At 45.8% G+C, this 19,216-nt stretch overlaps 1 protein-coding gene and 1 pseudogene across 2 annotated transcripts in view; one reads left to right on the top strand and one right to left on the bottom strand.

Annotated features, from left to right (window-relative positions):
- Positions 1-19,216, top strand: part of TBCE (tubulin folding cofactor E) — a 59,317-nt gene that overhangs the window by 14,999 nt on the left and 25,102 nt on the right. For both annotated transcript variants that reach the window (XM_037037335.1, XM_037037336.1), the window contains exon 3: positions 1,977-2,061. In XM_037037335.1, the coding sequence (XP_036893230.1) occupies positions 1,977-2,061 (85 nt within the window). The remainder of the gene's footprint in view (positions 1-1,976; positions 2,062-19,216) is intronic.
- LOC118980658 (transmembrane protein 164-like) lies at positions 15,239-16,151 on the bottom strand (annotated as a pseudogene).

Consider the following 19,216-nt stretch of genomic DNA (forward strand, 5'->3'; position numbering starts at 1 on the left):
ATTCTAGGTATTAAGCCCTCATGAGAGTTGTGATTTACAAACATTTTCTTCCATTCTGTATATTGTGTTTTCACATTCTTTTTAAAAATATTTTTATTTATTTTTTAGAGGGGAAGGGAAGGAGAAAGAGTTGGGGAGAAACATCAGTGTGTGGCTACTTCCCATGTGTCCCCCACTGGGGACCTGGCCTGCAACCCAGGCATGTGCCCTGACTGGGAATCGAACCAGCAACCCTCTGCTTCACAGGCCCGCGCTCAATCCACTGAGCTACACCAGCCAGGGCGTATTTTCACATTCTTGATATTGTCCTTTTATATACAAAGCTGTTTAATTTTCACAAAGTCCAGAGAGAAAGAAACATCCATTTGTTTTCTACTACTTTACGNGAAGGAGAAAGAGTGGGGGAGAAACATCAGTGTGTGGCTACTTCCCATGTGTCCCCCGCTGGGGACCTGGCCTGCAACCCAGGCATGTGCCCTGACTGGGAATCGAACCAGCAACCCTCTGCTTCACAGGCCCGCGCTCAATCCACTGAGCTACACCAGCCAGGGCGTATTTTCACATTCTTGATATTGTCCTTTTATATACAAAGCTGTTTAATTTTCACAAAGTCCAGAGAGAAAGAAACATCCATTTGTTTTCTACTACTTTACGTGTTCACAGTTGCTTCCTATTTGTGCCCTGACTGGAGACTGAGCCTGCAGTCGTGGCGTATCAGACAACGCTCTAACCAACTCAGCTATCTGGCCAGGGTTTTAAAGTGATTTTTAAAAATAGTTTATTTACCTGGCTGGTGTAGCTCAGGTAAAGTGAATTGAGCACAGGCCTGTGAACCAGAGGATCACGGTTCAATTCCCAGTCAGGGCACATGCCTGGGTTGCAGGCTGGTTCCCTGCAGGCCAACTCCCAGCAGGGGATGCACAAAAGGCAACCATACATTGATGTTTCTCTCCTTCTCTCCTTCCCTTCCCCTCTAAAGATACATAAATACATAAAATCTTTTAAAAATAGTTTATTTAACTTTTCTAGTTGTTCTCAGCAGGAGGGTTGATCCAGAAGTGAAACCCTCTGTTTTATTTTTGTACCAGCACAGGACCCAGTACACAGTGGGTACTTAATAAATAGGTGGGGCAAGGGGGAGAGAATGCAGAGAAAATGCTCTAGAGACTAAGGTGGTTTGCAGACATTCCGTGTCAGCTGCAGAGAGCACAGAATAAGGACGGAGTCTCGGCTTCTGGGGTTAGAGTGACCTGGGAATGACTTTTGTTCAGTGTGTTATTTTACCTAGATTGAACAAGGATACTATTTACTTAGAGATTTTTATTTTAGGTAAAGCAGATTACTAGATAGGACTCAAAAAACATGTATTGGGAAAGTCGAGGGACTGGGTGAAAGAAGTGAAGGATTAAGAAGTACACGTTGGTTGTTACACAATAGTCACGGGGGTGTGAGCTGTGGCACAGGGAGTGCATTTAACAACACTGTAATAATTTTGTATGGTGCCAGGGGGCTACTGGAAATATCGGGGGTAAACACTTTGTAAAGCTTATGATTGTATGACCACTATGCTGTACACCTGAAGCTAATATAAAATACTATTGGAAGTGAACTGCAATTGAAAAATAAACTGTGTTTATTTGTCTGGGAGCTGATAAAAAGAGGACACTAACGATACCTCCTTTACATAGACGAATTGTCTGTTGTAAGGATAACTTGTGATAATAATGTAAAGAAAAGTTTCTGGCATTTAGTAAGTGCTCAGTAAATTTTGGCCATTGCTGTTTTCTGCAACTGTGATTTTCATTGACTTTTTGAACCAAACATGCTATTGTATTTGCTGATTGAAGTCCTTCCCTAAAGATGGTTCTTTTTCCCAGTGGCATCTGTGTCCCTTGCAGGCTGTATTTGCTTGCAGGAGAAGGGAGTGTTTCGTCTGTCACCACCTGTCGCTCATTTGGTTTTTCTTGTCCTGCTAGGACTCTGGTTAGGAGTGGAATGGGACAATCCTGAGAGGGGCAAGCACGATGGAAGCCATGAAGGGACTGTATATTTTAAATGCAGGTAATTTTTCATTATGTGTTGGCGTGGTTATTTAGGATAGCATTTAATATTTGGATAAAAGGGGGTGGAGAAGAAATGTTTAGCTCGTCGTTAGTTCTATAATGTAGAATTTGGTTTATTCTACAAAGAAATTCTATTTGCAGAGTTTTTTCTTTTTTCTTTTGTAAAGGTTTTATTTACAATTAGAGAGAAGGGAAGGCAGGGAGAAAGAGGAGAGAAACATCAGTGTGAGAGAGAAAAATCAGTTGATTGCCTCTTGTATATACCCTGAGTGGGGACTGAACCTGCAACCCAGGCATATGTCCTGACCAGGAATCAAAGTGGTATTTCACTTTGCAGCATGATGCCCAACCAACGGAGCCACACCAGTTAGAGTTACAGAGCTCTTTTTCATATTTTTAAAAGTGACTTACAAGTGGGGTTGCTTTCTTTGTCCTTTTTTGTTTTTAAAGAAGTGGATGAATTAGCCCTGGCCGGGTAGCTTAGTTGGTTAGAGCCTCATCCCAATACACCAAGGTTGTGGGTTTGATCCCTGGTCAGGGCACATACAAGAATCAACCAATGAGCCCTGGCTGGTGTGGCTCAGTGGATTGAGTGCTGGCCTGCAAACCAAGGACTCACTGGTTCGATTCCCAGGCAGGGGGCACACGCCTGGGTTGTAGGCCAGGTCCCTAGCAGGCGCTGTGTGAGAGGCAAACACACATTGATGTTTCTCTCCCTCTCTTTCTTCTTCCTTTCTCCTCTCTCTTAAAAAGAAAAAAAAAGTGGATGAATGTTAACATTTCTCATTGATTGATTCATTAACAGTTTATAATCCATAACAGAAGAGAGACCTAGGCTAGGTACCGAGTAAGAAGCATTGATTAAGAAAATACAGCCCTGGCTAGTATAGCTCAGTGGATTGAGCGTGGGCCTGCGAACCGCACGATTATGGTTCAATTCCCAGTCAGGGCACATGCCTGGGTTGCAGGCCAGTTCTCAGCAGGGGACTCACGAGCGGCAACCACACATTAATATTTCTCTCTTTCTCTCCTTCCCTTCCCCTCTAAAGATAAAATTTTTTTAAAAAGGACTCCCCCCTCCAGGACTTTTTAAATTAAAAAAAAAAGAAAGAAAATACAGAACCTCCAAAGAGTAGACTGCTAGGCCACTGTTAGAAAAGCTTTCAGCCCTGGCTGGTGTAGCTCAGTGGATTGAGTGCGGGCCTGCGAACTAGAGGATCGGGGTTCGATTCCCAGTCAGGGCACATGCCTGGGTTGCAGGCTGGTTCCCTGCAGGCCAACTCCCAGCAGGGGATGCACGAAAGGCAACCATACATTGATGTTTCTCTCCCTCTCCTTCCCCTCTAAAGATAAATAAATAAATAAAATCTTTAAAAAAAAGAAAAAGAAAAGCTTTCTCTCCTCTTTGGAAGTCGCACCTCCATCCGTGACCATTTGTAACTGCTTGACTTAGAGAAACTTGGGGAAAGCTTGGAAAGGATGGTGGGGTATTTCAGGCAGAGTTTATCTTTTACATTTTTCCCCTTAGGTTTCAGTTATTCAAAAGGATTCCTGAATATTACACTTATTTTTCTTCAAATGTGGTTCATCGAACACAGTCACGGCCTGGAAATCAGGAGGCCCTTCACTCTCCTTTGATAATCTTTATGGCTCTAGACTAGACTCAGTTTACTAGCCTCTAAAATGAAGGTCAAAGTTAGATAATATTGGTAGCAAAATGCGTTTCCTAGCTGTAACTTTGGAAAGTGAGGGTAGAAGAAGAATCACCTTGTTCCTACAGGCCAGCTGTGAGGCCTGCATGGCGGCGGGCTGGCTCGGGCTCCGCCCAGGGCTCCTGGTGAGGGAGGCGAGGACACAGAAGTTTCTAGCTTGGTCTGTTGATCCCTTGCTTCCCTTCAGGGAAGGGCCTTTTCTGGTGGAGCCTCTGCAACATACTTCCGTCTTCCAAAACCTTGCCCAGGTCATCCAGTATTAATGGTGTCTGGAGGTGGTGTGTTTGCAGTCTTGCTTTCTCTGAGTAGAAGACTCAAGGCTTGGTTCCATGCTGACTGGTCTGAGATTTGCCCCGAGGTGCCGGTAGGTGGCCCAGGTCTCTCATGTCTGGGGTATGTGGTGACTTGGTGTTCGCACTCCTCCCCTTGGGGGAAGCATTTCCTTCCCTCATTCTGTCTTCAGTGCAGTCAGGCCTGAGCACACACGTATCAAAACACGTCTTGTTGCCCTGGCTGGCGTAGCTCAGTGGATTGAGCGCAGGCCTGCAAACCAGACAATCGCGGTTCGATTCCCAGTCAGGGCACATGCCTGGGTTGCAGGCCGGTTCCTTGCAGGCTAACTACCAGCAGGGGACACACAAAAGGCAACCATACATTGATGTTTCTCTCCCTCTCTCCTTCCCCTCTAAAGATAAATAAATAAATAAAATCTTTAAAAAAAAAAAAAACACGTCTTGTTATAAATTACTCCTGTTTCATTACCACAGGTATTTTGTTGCCTTTGAAGTCCAGTGTGGGTAGGTGATATGTGATCTGCGGATTCCACATCAATGTATTTGGGGGCAGTATAAATAAAAGGGAGCATCGGCCTGGTAGGGCAGAGACCCCTGGTCTGACGAAAGGCTCTCCTTGCCTGTGGTTGGGGACCGCTTGTTGGCACTGGTTAGAGCGTGACTTCAACTGGGGGGATCACAGCGCTGTCGGAGGGTCTCTGAGTCGGACCAACGGGTTTACACCACGTGGGTGTTTTTTAAGCTAACTCAGATCACTAACTAATACATCATCTACACTTCTTCCCTTTTAAGAAGTCTTTATATTTCAACTTTTACTTGGAAAGCCATAATAACAAGATAAGTATTTTACCACAGTAAACATTTTCTTTATGTTTAGGTGCTATTTTAATGAAGCCATAGCAATTTATAATTGCTAGGTCATACATTTTTTCATCCTATGCTGGTGAAATTGGAAAATGGCAAAGTGGTGGTGTACCCATTTTGAATAGGAAAAACAGGAGTCAGAGGTTGTCATTACAGCACAGTGAGGACCCCCGTCTCTCCAGAAGCATGTGTGAATGTAAAATGGCTGAGCGTGTTAGATGTACCCGTGTAACGATGTGGTTAGTTTGTCTTATGCCAAGATATCAGGGTAGGTGAGTGGGGTGTCGGGTGAGTTCAGCTTCTCAAGTCTCTTCCCCCAGCGTCTCAGGCTGGTAGGAGGGCATTACTGTTCGGGTTGGGTGCTGCTCTCCAGGAAAAAACGTGAGAACAGACGGCGTGGTTTTCAGGGCTCGTCTCATGGTATACATTCCTCCCAGCGCATTTCCCCCCAAGCAGTTCAGCCCAGGTGGGTCTCAGGAGACTCCAGTTAAGCATAGAATGAGCCCTGACTGTGTGGCTCAGTTGGTTGGGCCTTGTTCCAAAAAGCAAAGGGTCGCTGGTTCAATTCCCGTCAGGGCACCTGCCTGGGTTGCAGGTTCAGCCCCTGGTTGAGGCGTGTAAGAGAGGCAAAGAATTGATGTTTCTCTCTCACACTCTTTCTCTCTCTCTCCCTCCCTCCCTCCCTCCCTTCCTCCCTTCCCCTCTCTCTAAAAATAAAAGAAACAAAATCTTACAAAAGAAAAAGAGTAGAATCACCTGTGCAAGGGTCTAGTCTCTGCTCTAACAATGATCTTAAGAAGAATGTAGGATGGGCTTAAAATAAGTATTTTTACAGTCAGCTTGCAATGGTTCCTTCTTTAATCACATCTGTTCCTTATTCTGAATATTTGTGGTGGCTACGACAGGTACTATTAATATCTTTCAAGATGACCAAGTGCAGAATGAGTTATGAGTAGAGTATGAAGAAACTAGTGTTGAGCTAAAACCCTGGCCGTGGACTCTTCCCCACTGTAGTTTCTCAAAAAAGGGCAGACTGTTTTTTCCTTGAATAGTCGGAGTAGGAGTGGACAGACCACTTGCCAGGCCCCTCTAAATGTGGGTTTGGACCATTTTGTGTCACTCTTTAGTTTCAGTCTCATCTTTTATATAATCAAGGCAAATACGGCAATCTCCTGAGCTGTTGTTACCCATAAGTAATATTTGTGATGCTATCAACTTACAGTTTCCAGATTTCCCCAAAATTCATGATTGCGAACCAGTCACCCGTGTCTCTCTCAGGGACTGTCTTCTCCTTCCCTCGTCTTTGTAGGGTTGAGAGGCTCAGGGAAGGCAGTTAGCCTGAAGTTCTCTCTGCCTTGTGTCTTAATAGCAGAGTGATTTTCAGTTTTGTTTTTGTCTTAATTTCAACCTAAACTAAAAAGTATACTCTAAACAGAACAGCGTGGACCAACATTCTCCCACTCAGCTCTTATAGAAAATGTTCTCCTTTGGGGCGCTCTTCTTCTTGGGGCGAGCTCACAGCTTCCCCTTCCCCCTCCTTCCCCCAGGCGCCTTCCTTGGCATTTCTCGCCCATGAGCTCCGAGGGCCCTGCTGTTGCTTGAATAACTTGTTTCCTACACAGCCGACCTGGCTCACTTCTACTACCTCTGTAACGTTCTAAATAAACCTTTACCATATGATTTGAAAATACAATAAAATGTTCTCTTTCCCAGCAGTTATATGATTTTTCTGGTGAGCAAGAAAGCTTAAAATCCTCTGGTGAGTATAGCCTACCTTTAATTCTTGGCGTCAGAGGGGTGTACGTTCCAGCCTGTGTCCACAGCACCGATCACTCAAAAAATGGAAACCCCTTGATGTGCCAGGCTGCGAATGTCATGAGACTGCGGTACAGTGGGCTGAGGTTCTCGAGTGAGCGTTAGTGGGTCAGTGTAAAATACTCTCCTGGGAAAAAATTAAATAAATAAAATAAAATACTCTCCTGGGATGGTGTGAAGTGTTAGAAGAGTTTTTAAAAAATCACTAAATGTACTACCTACAATATCATCTTCCTGCCTGAACATCTCTGCAAAAGGTGAAGAGAACAGTTCTATTTTGGGGTGTGTGTATCTGTGTTTTACTTAAATTNCCCCCCTCCCTCCCTTCCTTCCCTTCCTTCCCCTCTCTCTAAAAATAAAAGAAACAAAATCTTACAAAAGAAAAAGAGTAGAATCACCTGTGCAAGGGTCTAGTCTCTGCTCTAACAATGACCTTAAGAAGAATGTAGGATGGGCTTAAAATAAGTCTTTTTACAGTCAGCTTGCAATGGTTCCTTCTTTAATCACATCTGTTCCTTATTCTGAATATTTGTGGTGGCTACGACAGGTATTATTAATATCTTTCAAGATGACCAAGTGCAGAATGAGTTATGAGTAGAGTATGAAGAAACTAGTGTTGAGCTAAAACCCTGGCCGTGGACTCTTCCCCACTGTAGTTTCTCAAAAAAGGGCAGACTGTTTTTTCCTTGAATAGTCAGAGTAGGAGTGGACAGACCACTTGCCAGGCCCCTCTAAATGTGGGTTTGGACCATTTTGTGTCATTCTTTAGTTTCAGTCTCATCTTTTATATAATCCAAGGCAAATACGGCAATCTCCTGAGCTGTTGTTACCCATAAGTAATATTTGTGATGCTATCAACTTACAGTTTCCAGATTTCCCCAAAATTCACGATTGAGAACCAGTCACCCGTGTCTCTCTCAGGGACTGTCTTCTCCTTCCCTCGTCTTTGTAGGGTTGAGAGGCTCAGGGAAGGCAGTTAGCCTGAAGTTCTCTCTGCCTTGTGTCTTAATAGCAGAGTGATTTTCAGTTTTGTTTTTGTCTTAATTTCAACCTAAACTAAAAAGTATACTCTAAACAGAACAGCGTGGACCAACATTCTCCCACTCAGCTCTTATAGAAAATGTTCTCCTTTGGGGCGCTCTTCTTCTTGGGGCGAGCTCACAGCTTCCCCTTCCCCCTCCTTCCCCCAGGCGCCTTCCTTGGCATTTCTCGCCCATGAGCTCCGAGGGCCCTGCTGTTGCTTGAATAACTTGTTTCCTACACAGCCGACCTGGCTCACTTCTACTACCTCTGTAACGTTCTAAATAAACCTTTACCATATGATTTGAAAATACAATAAAATGTTCTCTTTCCCAGCAGTTATATGATTTTTCTGGTGAGCAAGAAAGCTTAAAATCCTCTGGTGAGTATAGCCTACCTTTAATTCTTGGCGTCAGAGGGGTGTACGTTCCAGCCTGTGTCCACAGCACCGATCACTCAAAAAATGGAAACCCCTTGATGTGCCAGGCTGCGAATGTCATGAGACTGCGGTACAGTGGGCTGAGGTTCTCGAGTGAGCGTTAGTGGGTCAGTGTAAAATACTCTCCTGGGAAAAAATTAAATAAATAAAATAAAATACTCTCCTGGGATGGTGTGAAGTGTTAGAAGAGTTTTTAAAAAATCACTAAATGTACTACCTACAATATCATCTTCCTGCCTGAACATCTCTGCAAAAGGTGAAGAGAACAGTTCTATTTTGGGGTGTGTGTATCTGTGTTTTACTTAAATTTTTTCCAAGTACAGTTGACATTCAATATTAATTTATGTTGGTTTCAGGTGTATAGCATAACGGTTAGAGAATTACAAACTTTACAGAGTGGTTCCCTTGATGATTCTAGTACCCACCTGGGGACGATACATAGTTATTACAGTGCTACTGACTATATTCCCTACGCTGCCCTTTACAGCCCCATGATTGGTTTGTAGCCACCACCATGGACTTCTCAATCTCTTCTCCTTTTTACCCACCCTCCTCCCCTCTGGCAACCCTTAATTTGCTATCCATGTGTCTGTTTCTCTTTTGTTCTTTAGATTTCACAAATGAGCAAAATTGTGTGGTATTTGTCTTTCTGTGTCTGACTTCTCTTAGCACAATACCCTCCAGGTCCATTCATGTCATTACTGATGGTCAGATTTCATTCTTTTTTTATGGCTGAGTAATAGTCCATTGAACATACCCTATTTTGGACTATAAGACGCACCTTTCCACCACATTTTTTGCTCCAAAAAATTTCCCCCTTTTTTTCTCCTTTAAAACCTAGGTGTACCTGGGGTCCTCACCGTAAGATGCACCTAGGATTTAGAGGAGGAAAATAGGGAAAATTTTTTGAAGCAAAAAATGTGGTAAGAAAGTGTGTCTTACAGTCCAAAAAATACAGTATGCTCCACTCCAGCCACTCGTCCATTGATGGGCACTTGGGTTGCTTCCATATCTTGGCTGTTGTATGTGTTGTATATAATGCTGCAATGAATACAGGAGTACATATATACCTTTTCCAATTAGTGATTTGGATTTCTTCAGATATATACCCAGAACTGGGATTGCCAGGTCATAAGGTAGTTTCACTTTTAATTTTTGAGGAAATGCCATTGTGCTTTCCACAGTGGCTGCACCAATCTGCATTCCCACCAGCAGTGCACGAGGGCTCCCTTTCTTCCCATCCTTACCAGCACTTATTGTTTGTTGATTGATTGATTTACATTTTATTTTAATTGTTGGTTTGTTGGTTTATTGATGATGGCCATTCTGACCAGTGCTGGGGCAATATCTTGTTGTGGTTTTCATTTGCATTTCTCTGATGATTTGCGATGTTGAAGAGCTTGTCACATGTCTATAGGCCATTTACATGTTCTCTTTGGAGAAGGGTCTGTTCAGGTCCTGCGCTCATGTTTTAATTGGATTGTTTATTTGTTTTTTGTGTTGAGTTGTAATAGTTTTTTCTTTTTAAATTTATGTATTTATTTATTTTTAGAGAGAGGAAAGGGGAGAGAGAAAGTGAGGAAGTGAAACATCAGTGTGAGAGAGAAACATTAATTGGTTGCTTCTTGTATGTTTCCCAACTGGAGACTGAACTCACAACCTAGGCACGTGCCCCGACCGGGAATTGAACCCATAACCCCTTGCTCTGCAGGATGATGCCCAACCAACTGAGCCACATCAGTCAGGACACGTTGCATGAGTTCTTTATAAATGTTGGATATTAACTCCTTATCAGATATCTCATTGATAAATATTTTCTCCCATTCAGAAGGTTGTCTTTTGGTTTTGTGGTTTGTTTCCTTTGCTGTGCAACAACTTTTTAGTTTGATGTAATCCCTTTTGTTTATTTTTTCTTTTGTTTCTCTTGCTCAAGGATATATGTGAGGAAAAATGTTGCTGTGGGAAATGTACCAGGTTTTACTGACTATATTTTCTTCTAGAGTTTTTATGATTTTTGGTCTAACATTTAAGTGGGTTTTTTCTTCATAAATCTTTTAATAACAGTAAGTGAAGAAAACATTGTAACAGTAAGTCCTGTGAGGGTTCGGTGAGGGTTCGGTGAGGGTTCCTTTTCATTCAGGAATCATCAACAACAAAAACACCTCAGACTAAAATTCAGAATGCTAATGAAGAACATAAAGTAATGACGGTTTATTTCCAAAAGTAACTGCAGAACCATCTTTTCCAATTAGTGTTTTGGATTTCTTCAGGCATATACCCAGAACTGGAATGGCCAGGTCATAAGGGAGTTTCTTGCGGGGACCCTACCTTAGAAAGGCTTTAGGAAGGCCCCACAGTCAGAAGGGTTAGAGGACGGAAAGCATGGTACAGAACGCTCCACGGGGTGAGCAGACCGTCAGGGGCAGAGGGACCTCGAACCAGCCTGGCAGAAACTCTCAGCCTGCTGCTGTTGAGGAGGATTGTAAGGACTGGTGCAAGAGGGGGCCCTGGAGGGAGCAGTGACAGGGAGGGATCTGCCGGTGCACAGCCGTTGGCCTTTGGGATGAAGAAGGATGGGAGTGGGGTGTAAGAGGGACAGAGGCATTTGCCAATTTCCTGGCAGAAATAATTATAGATCAGACTATCTTATTCTCTTTACCACAATAACACCAACAGAAATAAAAAAATTTTTAAAATATAAAATAAAACTGTTCTGGCTGGCCTGGGTCAGTGGATTGAGCTCCAGCCTCTGAACCAAAAGGTCGCCAGTTTGATTCCCCGTCAAGGCACATGCCTGCGTTGCAGACCAGGTCCCCATTGTGGAGTGTGTCAGAGGAAGCCGCGCATTGATATTCCTCTTCCTCTCTTTCTCCCTCCCTTCCCCCTCTCTAAAAATAGATAAACAAAATCTTAAAATATAAGCACCTTTTCAGTTCTTAAGCAAATCTGTTTTTAGTATAAGCTAACAAGGAGTCAGCAAAAGCCCAGCCACTGTCTCCCTTCTTGAAATCCATACCTGACTTACCTTAAAGTCGTTGAACAAAAGATCTTCCATTTGGAGCAATTGAATCTCCACCCATGGGGACTTAATTCCTCGGTATCTCCTTTTCAGTCTAGACATGGGNTATATCAAACAAAAACATACCAGAAGTTTTTAAAACAAGAGCTTTGCTTAAAATGACTTTTGTTTTATGCCATTGAGTGGCGAACCACTGTACAAAAATGTCACAGACGAGCAACAACACATGACTAGGTTTTCCTGAGCACAAACTGAATCAATATACAGAGAAGGCAGGCTCACTCCCTGTCGCGACTCTGCCCACCTCCCTGTCGTGACTCTGCCCGGAGGGCAGGGCAGGGCAGGGCGTGCAGGAAGGTCCCCTCTCAGTCTGGAGCCTTGCCAAGGAGCGCATGAAAACCTGCAGGCCCCTCTTGTGTCTGCTCCAGATTTACCCAACCAGCACTGCACCAGGATGTTATCCTGCAATGTTAGGCATGGTCCTTCTTTTTATGTATACATATTTTTAACAGTTTTTGGTTTTAGAGAGAGGGGAAGGGAGGGAAAAAGAGTAGGAGAGAACCTCGATGGGAAAGAGAAGCATCAATTCATTGCCTTCCGTAGGCACCCCAACCAGGGACTGAACCCATAACCCATTCATTTGCCTTAACTGGGAATCAAACCGATGACCCTTTGATTTGCAGGATGACGCCTAACCAACTGAGCCACAGCAGCTGGGGGCTTCGCCTTTTTTCTTTTCTTCCATATCTCCCCTTCAGTCCTCCAAAGAGGACAGATGACTCTGGATCCACATCTAGAGATCCAGGGAAGTCTTTTTGGCCAAGGGAGCAGGAGAAGGGGCCTTCCGCCACCCAGTGAGCCACCCAGCTTGCTCCTATAGCACCACCCGGCCCCAATACCAGTGCCTGGAGACCTGCAGACAATTTGTTATCTGTGGGGAGCTGTGCCTACTCCCCAAAACACTGAATTATCAAGCAGCACACGTAGCAAAGCTCCAGCTGAGGCTGCAGCTAAAGAGATGATCTGATAGTTAGACCTGTGGTGCCCACGTAGAGTGCGCAGACTACCAGCTTATCCCAGCCACTTGGCAGGCAGCTTCTGTGAATGCTGAGAAGTTCAAGGAGAAAGAGAGAGTCCTGACTTGTGGAGACGGAGTCTCTGCCTTTCTCACAGGCTCACAGAGGTTCACCATCACTGGGAAGAAAATGGGCCAGGTCATCTTTGGTGTCCAAAACCAAATACTGAGACCGCAAGCAGGCACAACCACATTCCCACACTTCTGAGCTGATGCCCCAAGTTGGACAACTGAGCAGACTGTTCTCATTGGCCCAGGTCCTTGGCCGTGGCTACCCAGGGGCTTGAGGGAACACTCATTTCTCTTCTTAGGGCGGTTTTGGAAGAAGCCGTCCACTCCCAAGACACCCTCTCAAACACACATGGAGCTCACGAATGCTGGCTAATTAATGCCATGGAGACTTGCCAGAGTGGCTGGGGAGCCTCCTTAGCACTGAGAGGAAGGGCCTGAGGAGGAGCTGGGAGGCCAGGCCCACCGGGGAGGGCACCGCAAACCAAGGCAGGCCGTCCTGGTTCTCAGCCAGGTCTGGCCCAAGGTCTGAGTGAGGCACAGGCCAATTCCGATGCATGCCTCTCCCTAACACCTCAGTCAGAGTCCCTGATGCCCTGGGGAGCCTCTGGACTAGGCTCCCTCTCTGTTCTTCCCACCTCCGTGTTTCTGAGCCAGTCTGGCCCTCAGAAGCCTTGTATCTCCCCTCTACTTATCCCTTCCCTGACCGGTGTATATGTCTTTGGCCTGGCCAGGGCAGGCACATGGCTTTCACTTTCTTCTTTCCTTCCGAGCAGCAGAAAGTGCCAGTCAGAATGGGACTCTGAGCTGTGGCCAGGGCAGAGGCAAGCTTCAGAGGCACGCCAATGCAGGGAAAGCTCGGGCCAGCTGGCAGTATGGCCGTGCTGCACGGGGAGGAAAAGAGCTTCTGCAGAGTCACTTTTGCCTCCGTGGCCAGCCGAGGCACTCTGTTGTCAGCCAGCAAAGACTCCATACACTGGTAGTGGGCCGGACAGGCCCCTAAGGCCTCCACCCATGACCTCCTTCCAACTTTTCCTTTTGTGAAGAGGCTGAGGGGCACTGAGTCCTTGCACGATCCCTTATCGTCCCATCCTCCACCACGCAGCACTTTGATGGTGGGCAAGGCAAATCTATCCAGTCAGGAGGTGCCTCTTTTGGAAGCCAACCTGAGGGTGAGAGGCACTGAGAAAAACTTGTCCAAGCCCTTAAGCATGAGGAGCTCATGGGGACTAAGGGGTACCAGTGTTCTCCCTCTTGTTGCCCCACACCCTGGGGACTGATTGCCTCAGTGCCAGCAGGCCTCTGCAAAAGGGAGCTTCCATGGTTGCTGCCCTGGCCCTCACCTTGCTCAGAGAGACTGTCCTATATTCTGCTGCCTCTTGTGGGTCCATTTGCTAACATCGTAACCACTGAGTCACTGAAGCTCTCATGCAGTAGTACCTAAAATACTGAAACTGGCCCAGGACAACTGAGTTGCCTAGAGTGGAAGATGGGAGGGGAGGCCCACCAGGGGAAGTCTCACTGAACCACCTTTTCAGTTCTTAAGCAAATCTGTTTTTAGTATAAGCTAACAAGGAGTCAGCAAAAGCCCAGCCACTGTCTCCCTTCTTGAAATCCATACCTGACTTACCTTAAAGTCGTTGAACAAAAGATCTTCCATTTGGAGCAATTGAATCTCCACCCATGGGGACTTAATTCCTCGGTATCTCCTTTTCAGTCTAGACATGGGTTTAGGAGTAGGCAGGGGAAACAATTCAGCGCTGTGTCTGGCCACAGCTACCACGATATCTGGCCCCAGGGAAGCAACCCCAGAAGGATCTACAGATCTTCCCAAACCCAGGACGCTGGCATATTTTGTGAAGCCACAACATGCACTGGCAGGAGCCCCTCCAGAGAGACGCCCTGGTGCAAGGATTCTCCACACTCAAACATTGCAAAAGCAAACCAGCAAGCAAGTAAAAGCCCAAAAGCAAAAAAACACAAGCAAGCAAACAAAACCCAACTCTAGCTTATCCTTCCCTGAAACTGCCTTTAAAAAGAGAGAGAGGACATTTAAGGGACACTCAAGTTTAAGGTGGCACCTATTACAAACATTAAACTGAAATGGAGCATATAAATCAAATCTGTTTTCCGTTTTCTCAAGTTACGGCTTCTGTTGATTAATTTCTGTGCTCCCTTTGGACTGGGATGTGGGCTAGCGCTCAGCTCTCGCAGGCAGAGCGTGCCCGGGGCCCCTCCCGGAATTACTTGTGGACATTTAAACCTGTTCACTCTGGATTTGCTGTCACAGCAGCTCTCTGTCCCCTTCAGTGGAACCAAGCCCTTGGACCGGGTAGTGTCCCATCGCCCACTGCAGGCAGCCTTCTGGAGAGTGTGGCTGGTTGGCCACTTGCTTTGAGCCACGGGACACCAGTGGGAAGAATCTGGCCAGTTCTGTTTTGGCCATGAGTTGGGAAATCCCATGGCTCTTAGCTTGCTGAAAGAGCAAGGCATAGAAACATAGAAACAAAGCCTCGGTCCTCTTACAGTGGGGGCTTTGCTGGAGACAAAAGGGGACCCCAGCATAATATAGGTCCCTGGCAGTGGGGAAATGAAGCACACCCAGTCTCGTTGCTCTTTGCCAAAAGAACTACTGCTTGTTTCCTTTCTCCTCAGCCAGCTGTTGTTAAAGCAGCAACATGCAGAGTGAAAGCTACTGATCACTGTCTCCCATGGTAAGGCCACTGGGAGCAGGAAGAAGGAGTCCGGGGGCTGAGGAGAGACCCCGCCCTCAGCACTGCTCCGGGCCGCATCCTGGGAGGGAGAGCTGGGGAGAGAAGAGTGGCAGGGGAAAGGGACAGGGAGGAGAAAAAAGAAACACCAAACGTTGAACGGCCCTCCCCCGTGCTTCCATTAAGAACTGGGTGTTCTCCAGTCAAGTCTTGTTTCCTCAAGGAGAAGAAAAAAAGCACCTTCCATCTGCCTTCTTGACCGGAAGCCAGAGCATATCCATCAGATATTTACACAAGGGCCCAACCATGTATGAGAACAGGGTGACCGGCCTCCCGTGGGTCATGGTCATGAGAGTCTGGTGTCCTGAGGCCCAAGATGCGATACCAGGGGCCGTAGAATGGGTCAGAGATGGCCAGACACAGCATGTTGTTCAGACTCCCTTCAGTGGCCAGGCCCAGGGTCTGTACGACGCTGAAGTGATAAAAGGAAATGAGGCCAGGTGGGAGATGTGCTCTGGGGTGTAAGCACCTCCTTTCCGAAGCAGGCAAATGGGTACCATGTAGAGCATAAAACGCTCAAGGCAGTAAGTCTCCATTCAAAGGGGAGCAGCCAGGTGTTTACTGCAGGAGCAGCAAGGCCAGAGAACTCCACTCAGCATGTGCATTTGTAGCTTGAAGACAACGTTGTCTCCTGGACAAGGGGGCAGGACAGGAGAAAAATAGGCGTCACGGTGATCAGGTGATGGGGGTTGAGCGGTAGATGACTGTCTTGGTGGTGAACTTAAAGCCCACCTCCACCCTGAAGGTCAGCCACAGGGCTACTATGAGCAGATTCCAGCTCAGGCTTTCCTTGCCGCCTTCTGACCGCTGGGTCTCCTGCTCTGGCTGGCAGCCATGGCCATCCCTACCACCCTCCTTTGCCTGCCTCACGATGTGCTGCAAGGCCACCAGGATCTTCAACAGGGCGATGGTCAGGAACACTGCACTTTCCAGCAGCCACTGCTGGTGAGAGAGGAAGGCAGCACAGTTGGGGTCCCCATGGCCTTCAAAGCTGGGGTCCATGCCCCCACAGAGCCAGTTCAGAAGACTTTGGCAGCTGTACCAGGACATAATGGGAAGTGGTCCCCCTCAACTGCCGTGCAGGAAACAAGAGTGAGATGGAACGCAAGCTCAGAGAGTTGCTCGGGTGGTGGGACCCGTGCGGAGGGCACACCCCCACACCTGCACTCCACTCCAGACATGGGGGCACCGAGAGCAGGGGAGGGGAAGTTGCATTTGAGGCCTGGGGTAAAGTGCTGGCTCTTACCTGTGCCCACGGCTGTCTGGGGAGCCCCCTGCATTTCTCCAGTGGCCACCAACCAGGCAGGGTTGTAAGGAGCTGTTGGACAATCAGCCCCTCAACCTGCTGCCCCGACTCAGGCCCCCTCCTGGTGGCTACGCCTGGCATGGCTCCTCCTGTCCTCTGTCCATTTAAGTCTTTAATTCACTTTTTGAGTGTATTCGTGTGTATGGTGTGAGAAGGTAATCTAGTTTCTTGTTTTTTGTGTGTGTGCCTGGTCAGTTTTCCAAACACCATTTACTGAAGAGTCTGTCTTTATGCCATTGTATATTCTTGGCTCCTTTGTCAAATAGTAATTGCCCACATAGGTGTATATTTATTTCTGTGCTTTCTATTATGTTTTATTGATCTATGTGCCTGTTTTTATGCCAGTATCATGCTGTTTTGATTACTATAGCCTTGTAGTATAGTTTGATATAGGTAGTGTTTTGTTTTGTTTTTTATTCCTCACCCAAGGACATACTGATTGATTTTAGAGAGATGGAGAGGGAGGGAGAGACAGAGGGAGAGAAACATCAATGGATTGCTTGCTTCTTGTACGGCCCCTGCGGGGGACTGAACCCACAACCTAGGCATACAGCCTTTTAGTTTTATAGGATGATGCTCCAATTAAGTGAGCCATACCAGCCAGGGCTCCCACTTTACTCTTCTTTTTCAAGGTTGCTTTGGCTATTGGGGTCTTTTGTGTTTGATATGCATTTTAGGGTTATTTGTTCTAGTTCTCTGAAATCCTGTTGGAATTTTGATAGGGACTGTAGGTGGATTTGGGTGACATGGGCATTTTAATGATGTTAATTCTTCCAACCCATGAATATGGTATATACTAGCATTTATTTTTATCTTCAATTTCTTTATTTACTCTCTTAAAGTTTTCCTAGTGCAGATGTTTTACCTCTTTGGTTCAGTTTATTGCTAGATATTTTATTTTTTTATGCAATTGTGAATGGGATTGTTTTCTTAATTTCTTTCTGATAGTCTGTTATTGGCTTATAGAAGTACAACCCATTTCTGAACATTAATTTAGTATTTTGCTGCTTTACTGAATTTATCAGCTTTAATAGGATAGCTTTTGGTGGACCCTTCAGAGTCCTTTCTAGATGGTATCGTGCCATCTGTGAGAGGTTCATTCAGGAAGCCTCCCTCGACTTACGGTAAAATAAAAATTGTGTCACTGAGGCAGTTTGTGAAAAGACGCTTATTTACTGGGCTGGCTTTCTGCTGGGAAATGAGTTCATTGGGTCAGTTCTTTAGATGTTACAGCGATGTGCATTGAATGGAAGCAAGCACTTCTCTCCTGCTGAACACACGTGTGTGGCTTGCCGGAAGGGCCCCGAGCATGCCCGCAGCAAATGGCATCAAGGTTAACAGCACTTGGGAGAAGCTCCTCAGAGAACAGCCTCTCCCAGCACCCGGCATCCAAAGCCCCAACAGGAAGAGCGCTTCCTAGGAGAGTCTTAGAGTTTGTTGGGGGCCTTTTACTTTTCAGTAGTATTGTCAGATTCAGCTGGTAAATATACACAGTGCACAGTGAGAAATTTGAGTTTCAGATAGTCATTTCTCAGTGTGAGAATGGGACATGCATGGGGAATACTGATGCTAAAAAATAACTTGCTGTTTAGCTGAAATTGAAGTTTAACTGGGCATCTTGCCTTTTATCTGATGGCTCTGTTGGGGAAATAGGGCAGACTGAGGCTTGGTATAGAGCTCCATGAGAGTCTCACACTTAGGCACGGACTGGGTGGGGAGGCCATGGGCCTGGTGGGCCGAAGCAGGAAGGAGCGTGAACGAGCCGAATACTTAGAAGAGAAACATTTTTGGACTTTCCTCCCACTAGTTCCTGTTTTCCCCCAGTTTTTTCTCTTTAGATAGCATTCTGAATTTCAGTGTTGGGATGCAACATCTTAATACATCTAGAATCTCCGTGAATTTTGTGTAAATTATCAGTTGAGCTGTGGAGGGGGTTGCTGGGCACTCATTCAGCTGGTAGTTTGCATTACTTGCTGGGCTGTTTTGTTTTCTGAGAAACTGTTCCGGATGTTGCTGAAGACACTGCCCTTTGACTTTACCTCTGATCTGCGAAGGGCATCGCAGCCGGTAAACTGAACAGCAGTGAAGATCTCTTCCTGGATTGTTCAGCTGTAGATTCAGGACCCAGTGAAAACCATGCTATTTGTTTTGCATTGTTTTCTCATTTATTGTATGTACCAGTTTTTAAACTTGTACTCTCATACTTATTTTTCCATTTAAATCGTGTGCAGTTTGAAAAGTAGGTTTTCCTATTTCTATTTCCTTTCACTAGAATTTCAGATTTTACTTTTTCATAAACAAAACCTTATGAATGTGAAACTTTAGGAGCAGTCTCTTCGGTGTAAAGTTTGTCTGTATTGAGATAGGCTGAGGTACAGAAACTAATGTTCTGAATTGTCTGGAATTATTTTTCCAGCACCTAACAGACACACCTTGGGATTCGGTTCTGTCTTGTGTAAGTAAACAGTTTAATGCCCAGAACATTTGGCTTCAGTGAATGCAGAGCCTCTGCCTGCTGTCCTGACAGGACATTAAAAGGGATAACCTCAGGGATCTTTGCAATGTACTTCAGAAAAAGCACTTTTATTTCAACCACAGAGTCCTATTTAAAATGTTATTGTTCTATAAATGTTTCACTTTCAGTAGTACTCCTGCTTCTTGCTACCTTCTTCGCTCTGAGAAGGTATTTCTAGGTGGCGTGTAGTCACACTGGGAGAGCCTGTGCCTCCACCCTCCCCCTGCCCCTCCCCACCCCGGGGTCCAGTGTGGGTCCTCCCAGTGTGACTACACGCTGGACCAGGGAACCTTCTTGTGCTATAGCTCCTTTCCA

The sequence above is a fragment of the Sturnira hondurensis genome, unplaced genomic scaffold, assembly GCF_014824575.4.
Source record: "Sturnira hondurensis isolate 20B ecotype Veracruz unplaced genomic scaffold, ASM1482457v3 Scaffold0022977, whole genome shotgun sequence".
Lineage (NCBI taxonomy): Eukaryota > Metazoa > Chordata > Mammalia > Chiroptera > Phyllostomidae > Sturnira > Sturnira hondurensis.